This window comes from Crinia signifera, chromosome 9, assembly GCF_055691185.1.
Source record: "Crinia signifera chromosome 9, ASM5569118v1, whole genome shotgun sequence".
Taxonomy (NCBI): Eukaryota; Metazoa; Chordata; class Amphibia; order Anura; family Myobatrachidae; genus Crinia; species Crinia signifera.
The window spans coordinates 23,911,751-23,925,100 of record NC_139225.1 but is presented as its reverse complement, the minus strand read 5'-3'; the positions used below and the strand labels follow the sequence as shown (position 1 = coordinate 23,925,100).

The following is a 13,350-nucleotide window of genomic DNA, read 5'->3' as shown; positions in this document are numbered from 1 at the left end:
GTGTAACTCTCTGCACATGTTACATCTGCCCCACCTGCAGTGCAGCATGTTTTTGTCCATTAAAGAAGGAGTTTGCTTTTGAAAACCAACCTGAATCACCCCCATCGTACAGCAAAGATGTGCCGATCCGTCACTGGTCTAAGATTATGGGCTTTATGTATGAAAGTTGACTCGCCAGTTCCTGCATCTCACAAGTTAGTACAAAAGGTCCCTTAAAGTGTTACCTCTTCCCTGCCTGGGCTGTCCCTCTATGCTGTGGTGCTTCTAGCACAGTCTGGTCAGTATTTCAGCACTGATATACAGACCAGACTGTGCTAGAAGAACTACAGCAATACTAGAGCTGTGCTGTGGTCCATGCATAACCTCTCATCGTTTTCTTCCGTTGCAGAAAAAAATGGATGGGCGCGACTACCAGGACGCTCAGGGTTTCGCGGCGGATATACGGTTAATGTTCTCAAACTGTTACAAGTACAACCCTCCTGACCACGAGGTGGTCGCAATGGCCAGGAAACTACAGGTAATGATCACGCCTCTGTCTCCGCTGTCCTGACCACCGTAACGCAGATTGCAATAATCAGAGATCCATTCCGCGGTTTTATCATCCCAGAGATACAAATGTAACCAGTAAATCCTTGAAGCATGGCGTGTAGCCGTGATGACCCTTATATAAGTATATATTGCCGGGAAAACATTGTGATCTGCAATAAGTCTTGTTCAGGACCTGCTCCATTCTAGCCACAAAAGCGGCTTTCTAAGCAGAGGTCCTGATCTCTAGCCCTATAAGCTGACACTCCCCTGGCCGGAGGTCCATGTTAAAGGATGCCACGACCCACAGAACCCCGCCACATTATAACTTGGGCACCTAAATCACCACATCGTATCTCTACAAGCTTCTTGTATCCTTCACCATGGCTAAAAGCAGCTGTCCAGTTGCCCCGCCCACTTGTGTCACATGACTTCAAACCTTTGCCTTACTGGGCATGTATGTGTCAGTGATGGGAAACATGGCCTTCCCCTCCTCATCCTCTTGCTTGCGCACAGCCTCCACGCTGTTTGCGCCCAGTTGCTGCTCTTCATCTTGGTCTGTGTCGGTGACATGCTCTGTTTTCACAGGATGTTTTTGAGATGAGATTTGCGAAGATGCCGGATGAACCACCGGAGACTCCCACACCCCCTACAGCGGCGGCCCCGGTGGTCAGCAAAAGCATGGAGAGCAGCCACACAAGCGAGGAGAGCTCCTCCCAGTCAGACAGTTCGGATTCTGAAGAGGAGAGGGCCACGCGGCTGGCTGAGCTGCAGGAGCAGGTGGGAGAACAGTCCGGAGGTGGAGGGGCTTAGTGTTAGATTATAATAATAATATAATGTTCCTGAAGCATGGCAAGCAATGCACTTCCATGTTGGTGGTCGACGTAATGACTGTTGACCTAATAGTCCACCCCTAAATCCAACTTAACATTTGAGCAAAAATTGGTTGGACGAATGTTCCACTTTATCTCTGACCAAAGCTTGATATATTTTCCCCAGGCTTATAAGAGGAGTTAAAGCAGGATTAGGGTGTGTACTGCGTGGGCTCCTATTGGTCAGTTTCGCCAGACCTCCCTTGTTTTGCAGTCCCACTTGACGCCTGCCAGGTTAGATGGTGCTTGCACTGTCTATCCTGCTAGATCGCAGTGTTTTGCCTAGAAGCATAGGCAAAACCCTGCTTACCACAGATTGCGCCATATACATCGCGGGTGCTTCACGTGTGTTCCCGGAGCGATCTGTGATCTGTGCTTAAGCACCTCGTTCAGCAAGGAGGCGGCGGCCCCGTCTGTGTACAAGGGGCTTAACTATTAAATGCTATTCATTATACTTTGTTTAATTGAGTTTGTAGGTTTTATGTTTATTGAATGTATTTTTATACGGCTGCATCAGTCCTTGTGGGGGAACGTTAACAAAATCATGCCCAGTAACTACGAAACGGTGTTGCTGTACCTTTTTTATAATCATAAAAATATGATTATATTGACGCAACCCTCTGCTTGTCTGTAGGATGCAGCTCCCGTCCCTTCACCAGGCACATTATAAGTAGGGTTGCCATGATATCCCGGATACCTATGATTTACGCAGGCTCAGTGGTCTTTGTCTGGTTCTAATAAGCCGCAGCATCTGTATAACGCATAGGTGTCCCAGATTATAGGGCCTGATGATACCGGAGAGGCTTGGCTCAACGCGTTTCGCTTTACCTCCACAGCTGAAAGCCGTGCATGAGCAGCTGGCTGCATTGTCACAGGCCCCGGTCAATAAACCAAAGAAAAAGCGAGAGAAGAAGGAGAAAGAGAAGAAGAAAAAGGAGAAAGAGAAGGAGAAAGACAAGCACAAGGTGAAAACGGAAGAGGAGAAAAAGATCAAGCCTGCGCAACCAGCCAAACTCGTCCCTCCGAAAAAAGCACCGGCAAAGAAAGCAAACAGCACGGCGACTACCACTGCGTCCAGTACCGCCACCCCGGCCCCCAATAGGTAGGTGTACGCTGATAACCTTCTGCGGCGTGAGGTGTCTTATTGGTCTGTTTACTAAGCCTTTCATTGGAGATACAGTATCAGCCACTCCAAGGTGTCCTTTTAAAACCCAGCCTGTAACATGGCAGTTAGAAATGGATTGGCTGGTAGTTTATCTCGGCACACTTTATCACTCTCCAAGGCTTAGTAAATAGACCACTTATAAATTAGTAAATAGACCACTTAGCTTGGTTCCAGTTGCCCAATCAATTGGCAATACCCATGTGGTGTGTGTGTGTGTGTGTGTGTTTATAGTATCATTATTTAAAACTTTCGAAAGTAGTAATGATATATCTATTTAAATACTGTGTTTAAAAAAATTAAATAGATATAGATAGATATAATTATATTAACACACATACCTAGGAGGTATACCACTCACACCGTATCAATCCCCCCCAAGTTATTGCCTGTCACTATACATTTCACATATTATTTTAAAGATATCCACTCCACCCTAGTCCGTTTACATCTCCTTTCACGTTAAACATAGCGAAGTGGACGCACAAGCAGCTTTTGCTGATTAAAATGACATGCATCTGCCTATGGGGCAGATGTATTAAGCTTTAACAAGAGATAAATGCAAGGGTGATAAGGAGAGATAAACGTTCAGCCAATCAGTTCCTTACTGACTTTTTTCAAACACAGCCTGTAACATGGCAGTTAGCAGGTGATTGGCTGGACGTTTATCTCTCCTTATCACCCTTGCATTTATCTCTTGTTAAAGCTTAATACATCTGACCCTATGATAGATGTATGTGGACACGTCTGTATGTTGGTGCCAAGCAAGTGGTTAAATTAATTGAATTTAAGGCTCCCCTGCACACTAGCTTTGGGGGCTAACAAGGCTGTTAGAGACCTTTTAACGTGTGAACTTGAAAAGACCCCACAGATGGCAAACCCCCCAACCTGATTAGCGCACCACTGTATGTCACCAGTAAATATGGTTATCCGTGTGACTTACTCATGACTGTTCTCATCCTTGACTGTAATCTTTTATCCCTCCTAGCAAACAACCGAAAAAAGGTGGAAAACAGCCTCCAACTGCAAACTTCGACTCCGATGAGGAAGAGGAAGGTCTTCCCATGACCTACGATGAGAAGCGGCAGCTGAGCCTGGACATTAATCGGCTCCCCGGCGAGAAGCTGGGCCGCGTCGTTCACATCATACAATCCCGGGAACCTTCCCTAAGAGACTCCAACCCCGACGAGATAGAAATAGATTTTGAGACCTTGAAACCCACCACTTTGCGGGAACTGGAGCGATACGTCAAGTCGTGTTTGCAGAAAAAGCAGAGGAAGCCTTTCTGTGAGTAGCCATGTCTCTTTCCCTTCGCGTTCTTTTACTCGCTCTGCGACCGGCAAATCAATTGGATTCCTCTGATGCTTTACGCTGAGAGATATCGAAAGATCGGTATCTGTGCTAACGGAAATCAGAGTAACTGTTCTGTGTGCTTTGCCGTAAGTTTATGGTTTAGCCATATTTAAAGGACCGCAAAGAGACGTTAGTACGTGGCAATTACAGGTCAGCGATAAGGAACCTTTATTCTACGCATTGCTGCCCACAGGCCGGAACATGGCTCATTCAGATGTACAACACAATCCGGCACTGTCCCCATCTGTTCCACCGTATTGGTCGTGGCGGAGCTATGAGGGTGGCGATAGGTGGTCTGCATCAGTCATGCTCCGCGTGCGGAAGTAGCGAATATAGAGGCACCCACTGTGCCTGCGCAAGATATATATATATATATACTGTAATCTACAGAACGTGTCTCTTAGCCGCCACGTGTTGCTTTTTCCTGAATATGCGCTTCATAGCAATATGTCCATCCCACCACATGCCATTTTCATGCTTGTTACATTTCCTTTTTTGTTTTGTCGCTTTGCTGCTGTTCGTGACCTTCGGCGATCTGAGTTTTCTGTTTGTGCGTCAGTGAGCAGACTGTATAGTGACCCCAGATTTATTTATTTGTGCTGCTAAACCAGATGTCTGTATACTGTTATAGCCTTTTAAATTGATTTCACATCGTAAAACTGTGACTTGCGGCTTGTCCCAAGGCTGAAGTCAGAATTGTTTCTCCGGTTTGACGCACAATTGTCCCTAATCCGATTTCTAAGCATGGCGTTGCTTCGGGCAAAGGCGGTTCACCCAGCGGGTTGCTCCTCCTGATCTGACCGCTCCTGCTCATGCAAAGATGCTTAAAAAGTTGGCCTGTTGGGAGTCCTACAAAGTTCCCTCGAGCCCTCTAGAGCAGTGTTTTCCAACTCTAGTCCTCAAGCCCCACCCAACAGGTCAGGTTTTCAGGATATCCTTTTGGTTATCACAGGTGCATTTTGGTTAAGGTTGAGCCTCGGAATAGAACCCACCTGTCTGCAATTGGGAAATCCTTAAAACGTGCACGTTGCACCGGGGCTTGAGGAGCAGAGTTGGCAAACACTGCTCCGGAGGTTGTGCCATAAACCTCTCTCTCTGTGTGTTGGCGTTCCTGGCTGATTGCTTCACTTTCCCAGCAGCCTCGGGGAAGAAGCAATCCGTAAAATCCAAGGAGGAGTTGGCTCAGGAAAAGAAAAAGGAGCTGGAGAAGAGACTCCAGGATGTGAGCGGCCAATTAAATAACAAGAAACCCGCAAAAAAAGGTACATGGTTTGATTTGCGGCGAGAACGACCTAGCGCTAAACTGAGACCTGTGCTGGACTCGCGCTTCCTTTGCGCCGCCCTGGCCTGACTGAGAACCGCAGGGACCGTAGCAGCTCTGAATAATGCCCAAACTTCAGGTGTCCATAGGGATTACAGCGGTCATTGAGCCCTAGGAGCAGATGAACCTCTAAGCCTTTAAATAAATAACCAACCGGCCAGGCAGGATGCATGCTGATTGGAACGTTCTAGCTGTGCAGGGGGATCCCTACCCCTGATGTTGGGATTGCTAATTGCTGCTACTGCTTCATTCATTTCCCTTCCACCGCTCCTCTGCAGAATGTAGATGACTCTCCTAACCTGTATTCATGGAATTGGTTTGGCCGTGAGTGATGTCCCTGCGCAGGACTCTGACTACAGTGTTTTGCCTCTGTAGATTATTTTCTAATGGTTACATATGAATAATTATTCCTGTCACTAGCAGTGACCCAGGCGCTAAGCGAAGGGCATCTCCTGCAGTGACCTAGGCGCTAAGCGAAGGGCATTCTACTGCAGTGACCCAGGCGCTAAGCGAAGGGCATCTCCTGCAGTGACCCAGGCGCTAAGCGAAGGGCATCTCCTGCAGTGACCCAGGCGCTAAGCGAAGGGCATCTTCTGCAGTGACCTAGGCGCTAAGCGAAGGGCATCTCCTGCAGTGACCCAGGCGCTAAGCGAAGGGCATCTTCTGCAGTGACCTAGGCGCTAAGCGAAGGGCATCTCCTGCAGTGACCCAGGCGCTAAGCGAAGGGCATTCTACTGCAGTGACCCAGGCGCTAAGCGAAGGGCATTCTACTGCAGTGACCCAGGTAAGCGAAGGGCATCTCCTGCAGTGACCTAGGCGCTAAGCGAAGGGCATCTCCTGCAGTGACCTAGGCGCTAAGCGAAGGGCATCTACTGCAGTGACCCAGGCGCTAAGCGAAGGGCATCTCCTGCAGTGACCCAGGCGCTAAGCGAAGGGCATCTCCTGCAGTGACCCAGGCGCTAAGCGAAGGGCATCTCCTGCAGTGACCTAGGCGCTAAGCGAAGGGCATCTTCTGCAGTGACCTAGGCGCTAAGCGAAGGGCATTCTACTGCAGTGACCCAGGTAAGCGAAGGGCATCTCCTGCAGTGACCTAGGCGCTAAGCGAAGGGCATCTTCTGCAGTGACCTAGGCGCTAAGCGAAGGGCATTCTACTGCAGTGACCCAGGTAAGCGAAGGGCATCTCCTGCAGTGACCTAGGCGCTAAGCGAAGGGCATCTTCTGCAGTGACCTAGGCGCTAAGCGAAGGGCATTCTACTGCAGTGACCCAGGTAAGCGAAGGGCATCTTCTGCAGTGACCCAGGCGCTAAGCGAAGGGTATCTCCTGCAGTGACCTAGGCGCTAAGCGAAGGGCATTCTACTGCAGTGACCCAGGCGCTAAGCGAAGGGCATTCTACTGCAGTGACCCAGACGCTAAGCGAAGGGTATCTCCTGCAGTGACCCAGGCGCTAAGCGAAGGGCATTCTACTGCAGTGACCCAGGCGCTAAGCGAAGGGCATTCTACTGCAGTGACCCAGGCGCTAAGCGAAGGGCATCTCCTGCAGTGACCCAGGCGCTAAGCGAAGGGCATTCTACTGCAGTGACCCAGGCGCTAAGCGAAGGGCGTTCTACTGCAGTGGCCCAGGCGCTAAGCGAAGGGCATTCTACTGCAGTGACCCAGGCGCTAAGCGACGGGCATTCTACTGCAGTGACCCAGGCGCTAAGCGAAGGGCATCTCCTGCAGTGACCCAGGCGCTAAGTAAAGTTAATTCCCAAGCAAGTCTATTGTACAGCCCAGTTTTGTCTCCCTGCTCTCCCTCCACCCCGTCCAGTGCCCAGCGCGGTGCAAGGTGGGAAGACCGCACCATAAAGGCTGAATTCACATTTATAGTGCGCATATACTCATGACCGCTCCATGTGGTCATATTGCATTCCCAGTTAGTTGGCAAGCTTGTGTTCTGTTCATGTATGCCCGTCACATGAACACGTTTTCACTTTTTATAAATAAATGGCGGAAATATATATATATATTAAATACATATTATATATATATATTTACAGGAACATTCATTTATAAATGCCATGTTGGTAGCATGTTCTTTATTTCCATATCTGCTTGATCTATAACTATTTTAGAATTTTAAAGTCCTAAATTCTGTCAGCTATTATTGGTTTGTATGTATGGTAATATTACAGATGTATACAAGTTTTATATACAGCATTGTTTTTTTGCTTTTATAAAATCAACACTTCAAATGATTACTAAGGTGTAAGGGGCGTAAGGTGTAAGTGTAAGGTGCTCGATAGCTCAGAGGAATACATGTAGGAGAAGTGATCAAGTGCCTGGTACTTTATCACCGGCCAATCAGCTCCTGATTGTCCCTTTTTAAACCCAGCCTGTAACATAATAGTCAGTAGCTGATTGGCCGGTTATAAAGTACCAGGCACTTTATCACTTCTCCCTTATCAATGCTTCATACATCTACCCCTCAATAAGATCGCTTAGCACACAGCAATGTGTGACCGGCGATTAAGTAGATTTATCCAGCATACTGGATATTAATTGGCAGGCGATAGGAACTTGCAGGGCCACACATCGCTATTGCTATTGCTCTGCGATGATGGTGCTTTTTCTAAGCGATCTAGTGAGATCCCTTTGATAAATGCCCTGAAATCGCCCTGTGTGTAGGGCCCCATTAGAGACTAAGACTACGGTCTTGTGCGTGTGGGAATTGGACTGCGCAGATGTACCATTGGAAGTCAGTAACCCTCACGGGCACTGTACGATCGTTACCCTTCTAAGAAAATTGATCCAAAACGGCGCAACCTTAAATATTGTTGCAGTACTACGCTGCACAGCCTAACCATTGTTTCTCCTTGTTCTCCCTATAGAGAAGTCGGGGGCAGCGGCAGCCGGTGGACCATCGCGGTTGAGTAGCAGCAGCAGTTCCTCAGAATCCGGAAGCAGCACTTCCAGCGGCTCTAGCTCTGACAGCAGTGACTCTGAGTAATAGCTGCCCCTGGAATCGCCCTTTAACCCCCCACCCCCCTAATCCCCCAGTGTTCCTGTCTGAGGCTTAAGGCTTATGTAACACTTTGGTGTGCTGTTTTAAAAAACAAAAAAAAACAACAAAAAACTAAATATATATTCAACAAAAACCCGTAAAAACATCAACAAGCTACAAACTAATTTTATTTTTTAAAGACAAAGTAGCGAATTTTCCCCTTTTTTGGCAAAGAGGCGACAGCAATAACCAGCAAGTGGAAAAGGCCCTTTTTTATGAAGGTTTACTCTGCGTAATCGAAAAAGGTTTTAATTGTGTTTTTAACCCCTCGTTCCCCTTCTGTTTGGCCTGACTGATATCTTTTTGGGAAGGGAGAGGGGGGACTTTTACTGCGAAGCAGATACAGACTGAATGCAGTGCCGAGTTGATCATCCCTCCAACAACCACCAACCGTATGGTACTCTCTCTACAGACTTGTCCGACTTGTAACTAGTGTGTGTGCCCTCGCCCATATCACCTACATATACTAACCACACGTTTACAGCTTCAGCCTTCTACCCATTTTCTCTGTGGGGTCTTCATTTGAATAAAGTGTTCGCAGGACACTCGTAGGCTGTAGCTGATATGTGGGGGAGTGATCTATATTGCGGATGGGATAAAGGTTTTATTTTTAACTTTTTTTGATGGGTGATTTTTTTTTTTCTGATCTGAGAACAAAATAGACTAAAACCGCAATTATTTTTTAGGGCGTTCTCGCCCTCCAGACGGACGCACAACTCCCCCGGCTACACATTCCGATAGATTCTGTATTTCAGTTATTGTCATGTACATAGAAACACGTTATTTATTAACCATTTTGACATCCTGCTGTGCATTTTTTTTTTTTATATATGTATACTATAAAAGGAAACCATACAGCTTTTTTGGGGGGGGAATGACAATGGAAAGGAACTACAATGTCCATGTTTACCTTTCGATGAGGAGTTTGCATTTGAGACGTTCCTTGGAAAGATAATCTTTGACAATCTGTCTTCACGAATTTATAGGGGTTTGATTATTATTTTTGCCGCCTTTTCTCAAATCAGAATTTTTGTATTTGTTTTTGAATTTAAAAATCGAGGTATCAACGCCGGCGGTGAACAGAAGCTCCATTTTCAGTTGCAGAATTTCAGTCGGGAGGGTCGCAGAAGTTGGTTTTGTATCCGGCTTGCATGAGCGTATTCAGATGCTTGAGCCCAGAGGGTTGTCTCTTCGTTAGAATTGCATGGAATTCTAGGGACTTTCAGCACCAATTTGTGTTTTTTGTTTTTTTGTTTGATGTTTTTTTTATTCCTCTACATTTTATTTTGGAGCCCCCCATAGAACATTTGACTCTTTTATAGAAAACCCAGAAGTGGAGCATTAAAAAGCCACTTATACAAGGAGTTCCGACCATTAAGGACCTACCATATGCCAGTCTAAATTTCTAAAAAAACTGCGGATGGACGGAGATGTCACCATGTCACCCGACTGCCGCTCTTCGTCTCATATCTTGGCGCTGTTTTTTTTTTTTTCTGTACAGTTTTATGCAGAGACTTGTAGCTCTTTATCCCTCGGCTGCAGTATACTTTATAAATATATATATATATATCTATAATTTTTTTTCCCCATCACAGAATTTTTTTAGAGAAGCTTAACTAGTTGAGATGCCGATATTAATGTAATCTCCGGAACATGGACTGCATAGATTGTGCTTTCTCTCATTGTAAAGTAATACGCAGACTGTCCTCATTTTTCTTTTATTTGTAATGGCTACCCCGGAAAATAAAAATGGCAGCTCTGAGGATTTTAGCTTAAAAGACTGTTCGTATCGGCAGATCTTAAAGGGTTTGTGGAAAAAAAATAAAAGTAGTTGTCTATTTTTAATTGTAAAATGTGTACTTTTTTCTGTATTTCAATATATTACTTGGTCTATATGTAGTCTTATAAGCCAGCGTTTTAATAAAACTCAAATTATAATTATTTTTTTTTACACTTCGTATCCTGTTTCCCACCCATTGAAGTGTTTTTTGTTTTTTTAAGTAGGTGTGATGTGATTTTACCATTTAAGGCTACAGAACCCTAAATGTGCCTAATTAGGGATTCATCGCAGATGGCGCCAATTTCTAGGTGCAGTAGAAAATGGGGCGGTACAGTCTTTCACCCGATGTTTGTTATGACGAGATTTTTTTGGGGGGTTTTCCTTACACAGTTCGGTAGTCGCTACACCTGCTGAATGTAATGGGGTTAAAGACCCAATGCCAGTACCCCACCACCACCCCCACTCAAACCACTACCTAAGCAGCACAAAATAGCCTTCGTTAATCCAGCTCCTGGCGTTATAGCCATTTAAAAAAAGCAAAGGGGTTACACCCTCATTTTAATTTTAACTGTTTTTAAACTGTTCTGTAACTTTTTTGTTTTCTAACTGGATAATTTTAGTTCTGGGAGATTGATCGTTTGCTAATGTCTAGGTTCGGCAAATACTAGTAATAATAGAGTGATATGGCCTGTGCATCCATTTTTTTTTTTTATATTTATATATTTTTTCTTATACCACGTTTTGAAGCTCACTATACTTGCGGAATTGGTAGGATAGGGGTTGTGCCTACAAGGGTGCCTTTTCCTTGGTGCTACGTCAGTTTGTTAGATGGTTAGGGTTACTGCAATGAAAAACGAATAAGGCGGTTGAGTAGCAATAATGGTTACGAGGGGTTAATTAGGCTGCCATGTTAACAGTTTTGGTCCATGTGCTTTCTGTAATCTCCAATGGTTTGACAGAATTTAGTTCTGTTTTGTGGTTTCCCTTGCCTTGCACGGGGATTGTATGAGACCAAAAACATGGAGTACCGAATCATGGGAATTATTGTACCACCTTGTTGAATTTTTGCGTTTTTTCCCATAATAATACGGCCACTTCATTCTCATTCCTGGTAAACCGGAGAACCCACCGAGCTAGAGTCCTGCTTTTTCTTAAGCTTAGGAGATTTATTCTAATTTTAAGAAGGGACATCCCAACAAAGTAATGTATCAAGAGCAAACTGTATTAAAGAGGTCCTAAGAGGTCATGGGTACTTTAGACCAAAAGCCAAACCACAACGCTAACAGTCAACCTGGTTGGCACGGCTTGTTTGAGTCTGCGGATCCTAACTGTACCCAACATTACCGCAGCAAATGTTTATATTTACCAAGTAATTTGTCATATCTCTTTTAATAAACTAACACTAATGTACTTTGTAATTGGCTGAAATACACGTTTTATTCATATTGTAAAATTATTAGGATTTGCGCCGTGAAAGAAAATGGGGAGCCCTTGAGCCTCGGGACTCAAGATATAATTTGCTCAATATCTCATTCCAAAAGAGTCGTCTAGTTTGCTGAAGACGAACTCCCCACGGTAAGGTTATCTGACCCCATCTTCCAGCCACCACCCCATTTTTTTTTTCTTGTTACCCCAATTTAGCCTTAGGTCTGTAAGGGTTGAGACGCTCCTATACTGTAACTAGTGCCCTGTAAATGTTCCCTGTATATAACAGCCGCTAGTGTTTGTACATGATTGGTATTTCTGTATCCTGTTACTGCAAACTGGGCGACTTTGGAAACTGCTTTAGAACTACACATCCCGGGGAGTGCTGGAACCTGTAGTCAACAGCGGCTGGAGCACCATGGGAAGCCTAAAGAAATAATGGCGCAGAATCTGTCTTATACTGTACTGACCCATTCTAACCTTTCACCTTAATGTAGGGGTTCCGTGTACTGGGTGGGGACTCTGAGCAGTGTTTTGCCTGTAGCAAGCAGTCTCCTGGTGTCTGCCTTCTTGCTTCCATGTTGCTGACACCAATGTAACTGTGCTGTTCTCTGTAAATTGTTCCTGTAACTCTCCCGCAGACAGCCAATGAGAAATAATAGAACGAGCCTTGTTTAAAGGTCCAAGGGTAAACTCTTAGGGTTTTACACTCCCATATTGGTGTAAAAATTATCTATAGGTAAAAGCTGTCTTTTACACACCCCTTTTTTTTTAATGTAATGTGTGCAAGAATTCCGCCTGTGTGGGTTTATTTTAGTACAATGGTTTGATATTAAAATAAAGTTACCTGCAAAATAGGGGGTTTGTGGTAAAACTGGAGCAATGACCTGCAGAAGCTGTATGTTTCGATTTTTGCATTTTTGAGAAGTTTTATATAAATATATTTTTTATTTTTCATGATTTTTTTTTTTTTTAATGCTGCAATTGCTCCCATTTTAGGTATTGTGTCTGTGTCAGTTCTTCTAACCCTTCCCCTGCCAGTGTCGGCGGCAGAGGGGTTAAATCGGTTGACGGGAGCCAATGTAAGCCCCCCCCCCCCCCCCCCCCCCTGCAAGTTGTCTGACTTTAGCCTTGCTCTAAATACATAACTTTTATTTTCATGATGTGCATGCGAGTTTACTGTAACTTCTCCAAATCTTTTAGTGCTGTTTATAGTATATTACTGTACATGTCAGTTATATTGATACCAAGTCAATGTAAGTAGTTTTAGCTTGTTTATTGCAATGCTGGCCTCGAGACGACATTAAAGCAAAGAAAAATATTAAAGGTAGAACGTACTCTTTGATGTTCTGGTAATCATGAGCCCTTCTGGGCATTTTTGTTTTTTCATAATAAACTAAAACAAAATCTTACCCTGCTCAATGGTCTTATTTGTTCAGCTTCTTTTAGTCCTTTGTGTAAGCGCAATCACCGCTGCTTCAGCCCAGATCACGGATAAGCAGCTGCAAGTTGGCTAGCCTTATGGCCCCATACATCAGCAATCACAATTAATTGCTTCTCAGATCCAGTGATTTTTTTTTTTTTTTTCCCCCCAGATAAATAGTTTCTTCAGTCTTTTGGACTTGCCCACACATTACAGATTTGTTTCAGTGATCGGCAGACTTTTCCTGTGTCAATCGATTGTCATTTCAGCTGTCACTTCTTTTCATCATTTAAATAGAAGAAGACGAGACGGGAACGCCCACACATATAAAAAAGAACCGCAGATAATACCAGATTATTAAACATGTTGGTACTTATGTAATATCTGGGTGCCCTATTTTTTTTTCATCGCATCGCATGCAATATAGTGGCATACAATTCATGCGATG

At 44.8% G+C, this 13,350-nt stretch overlaps 1 protein-coding gene across 4 annotated transcripts in view; it reads left to right on the top strand.

The window, feature by feature from the left end:
• Positions 1-12,891, top strand: part of BRD3 (bromodomain containing 3) — a 32,879-nt gene extending 19,988 nt beyond the window's left edge. For 2 of the 4 annotated variants that reach the window (XM_083158582.1, XM_083158583.1), the window contains exons 9-14: positions 389-517; positions 1,114-1,305; positions 2,234-2,499; positions 3,548-3,846; positions 5,049-5,174; positions 8,102-12,891. In XM_083158582.1, the coding sequence (XP_083014708.1) occupies positions 389-517; positions 1,114-1,305; positions 2,234-2,499; positions 3,548-3,846; positions 5,049-5,174; positions 8,102-8,220 (1,131 nt within the window). In that variant the 3' untranslated portion in view covers positions 8,221-12,891. The remainder of the gene's footprint in view (positions 1-388; positions 518-1,113; positions 1,306-2,233; positions 2,500-3,547; positions 3,847-5,048; positions 5,175-8,101) is intronic. The other 2 variants (XM_083158584.1, XM_083158585.1) reach the window with 2 other exon arrangements.
• The last annotated feature ends 459 nt before the right edge of the window (positions 12,892-13,350 follow it).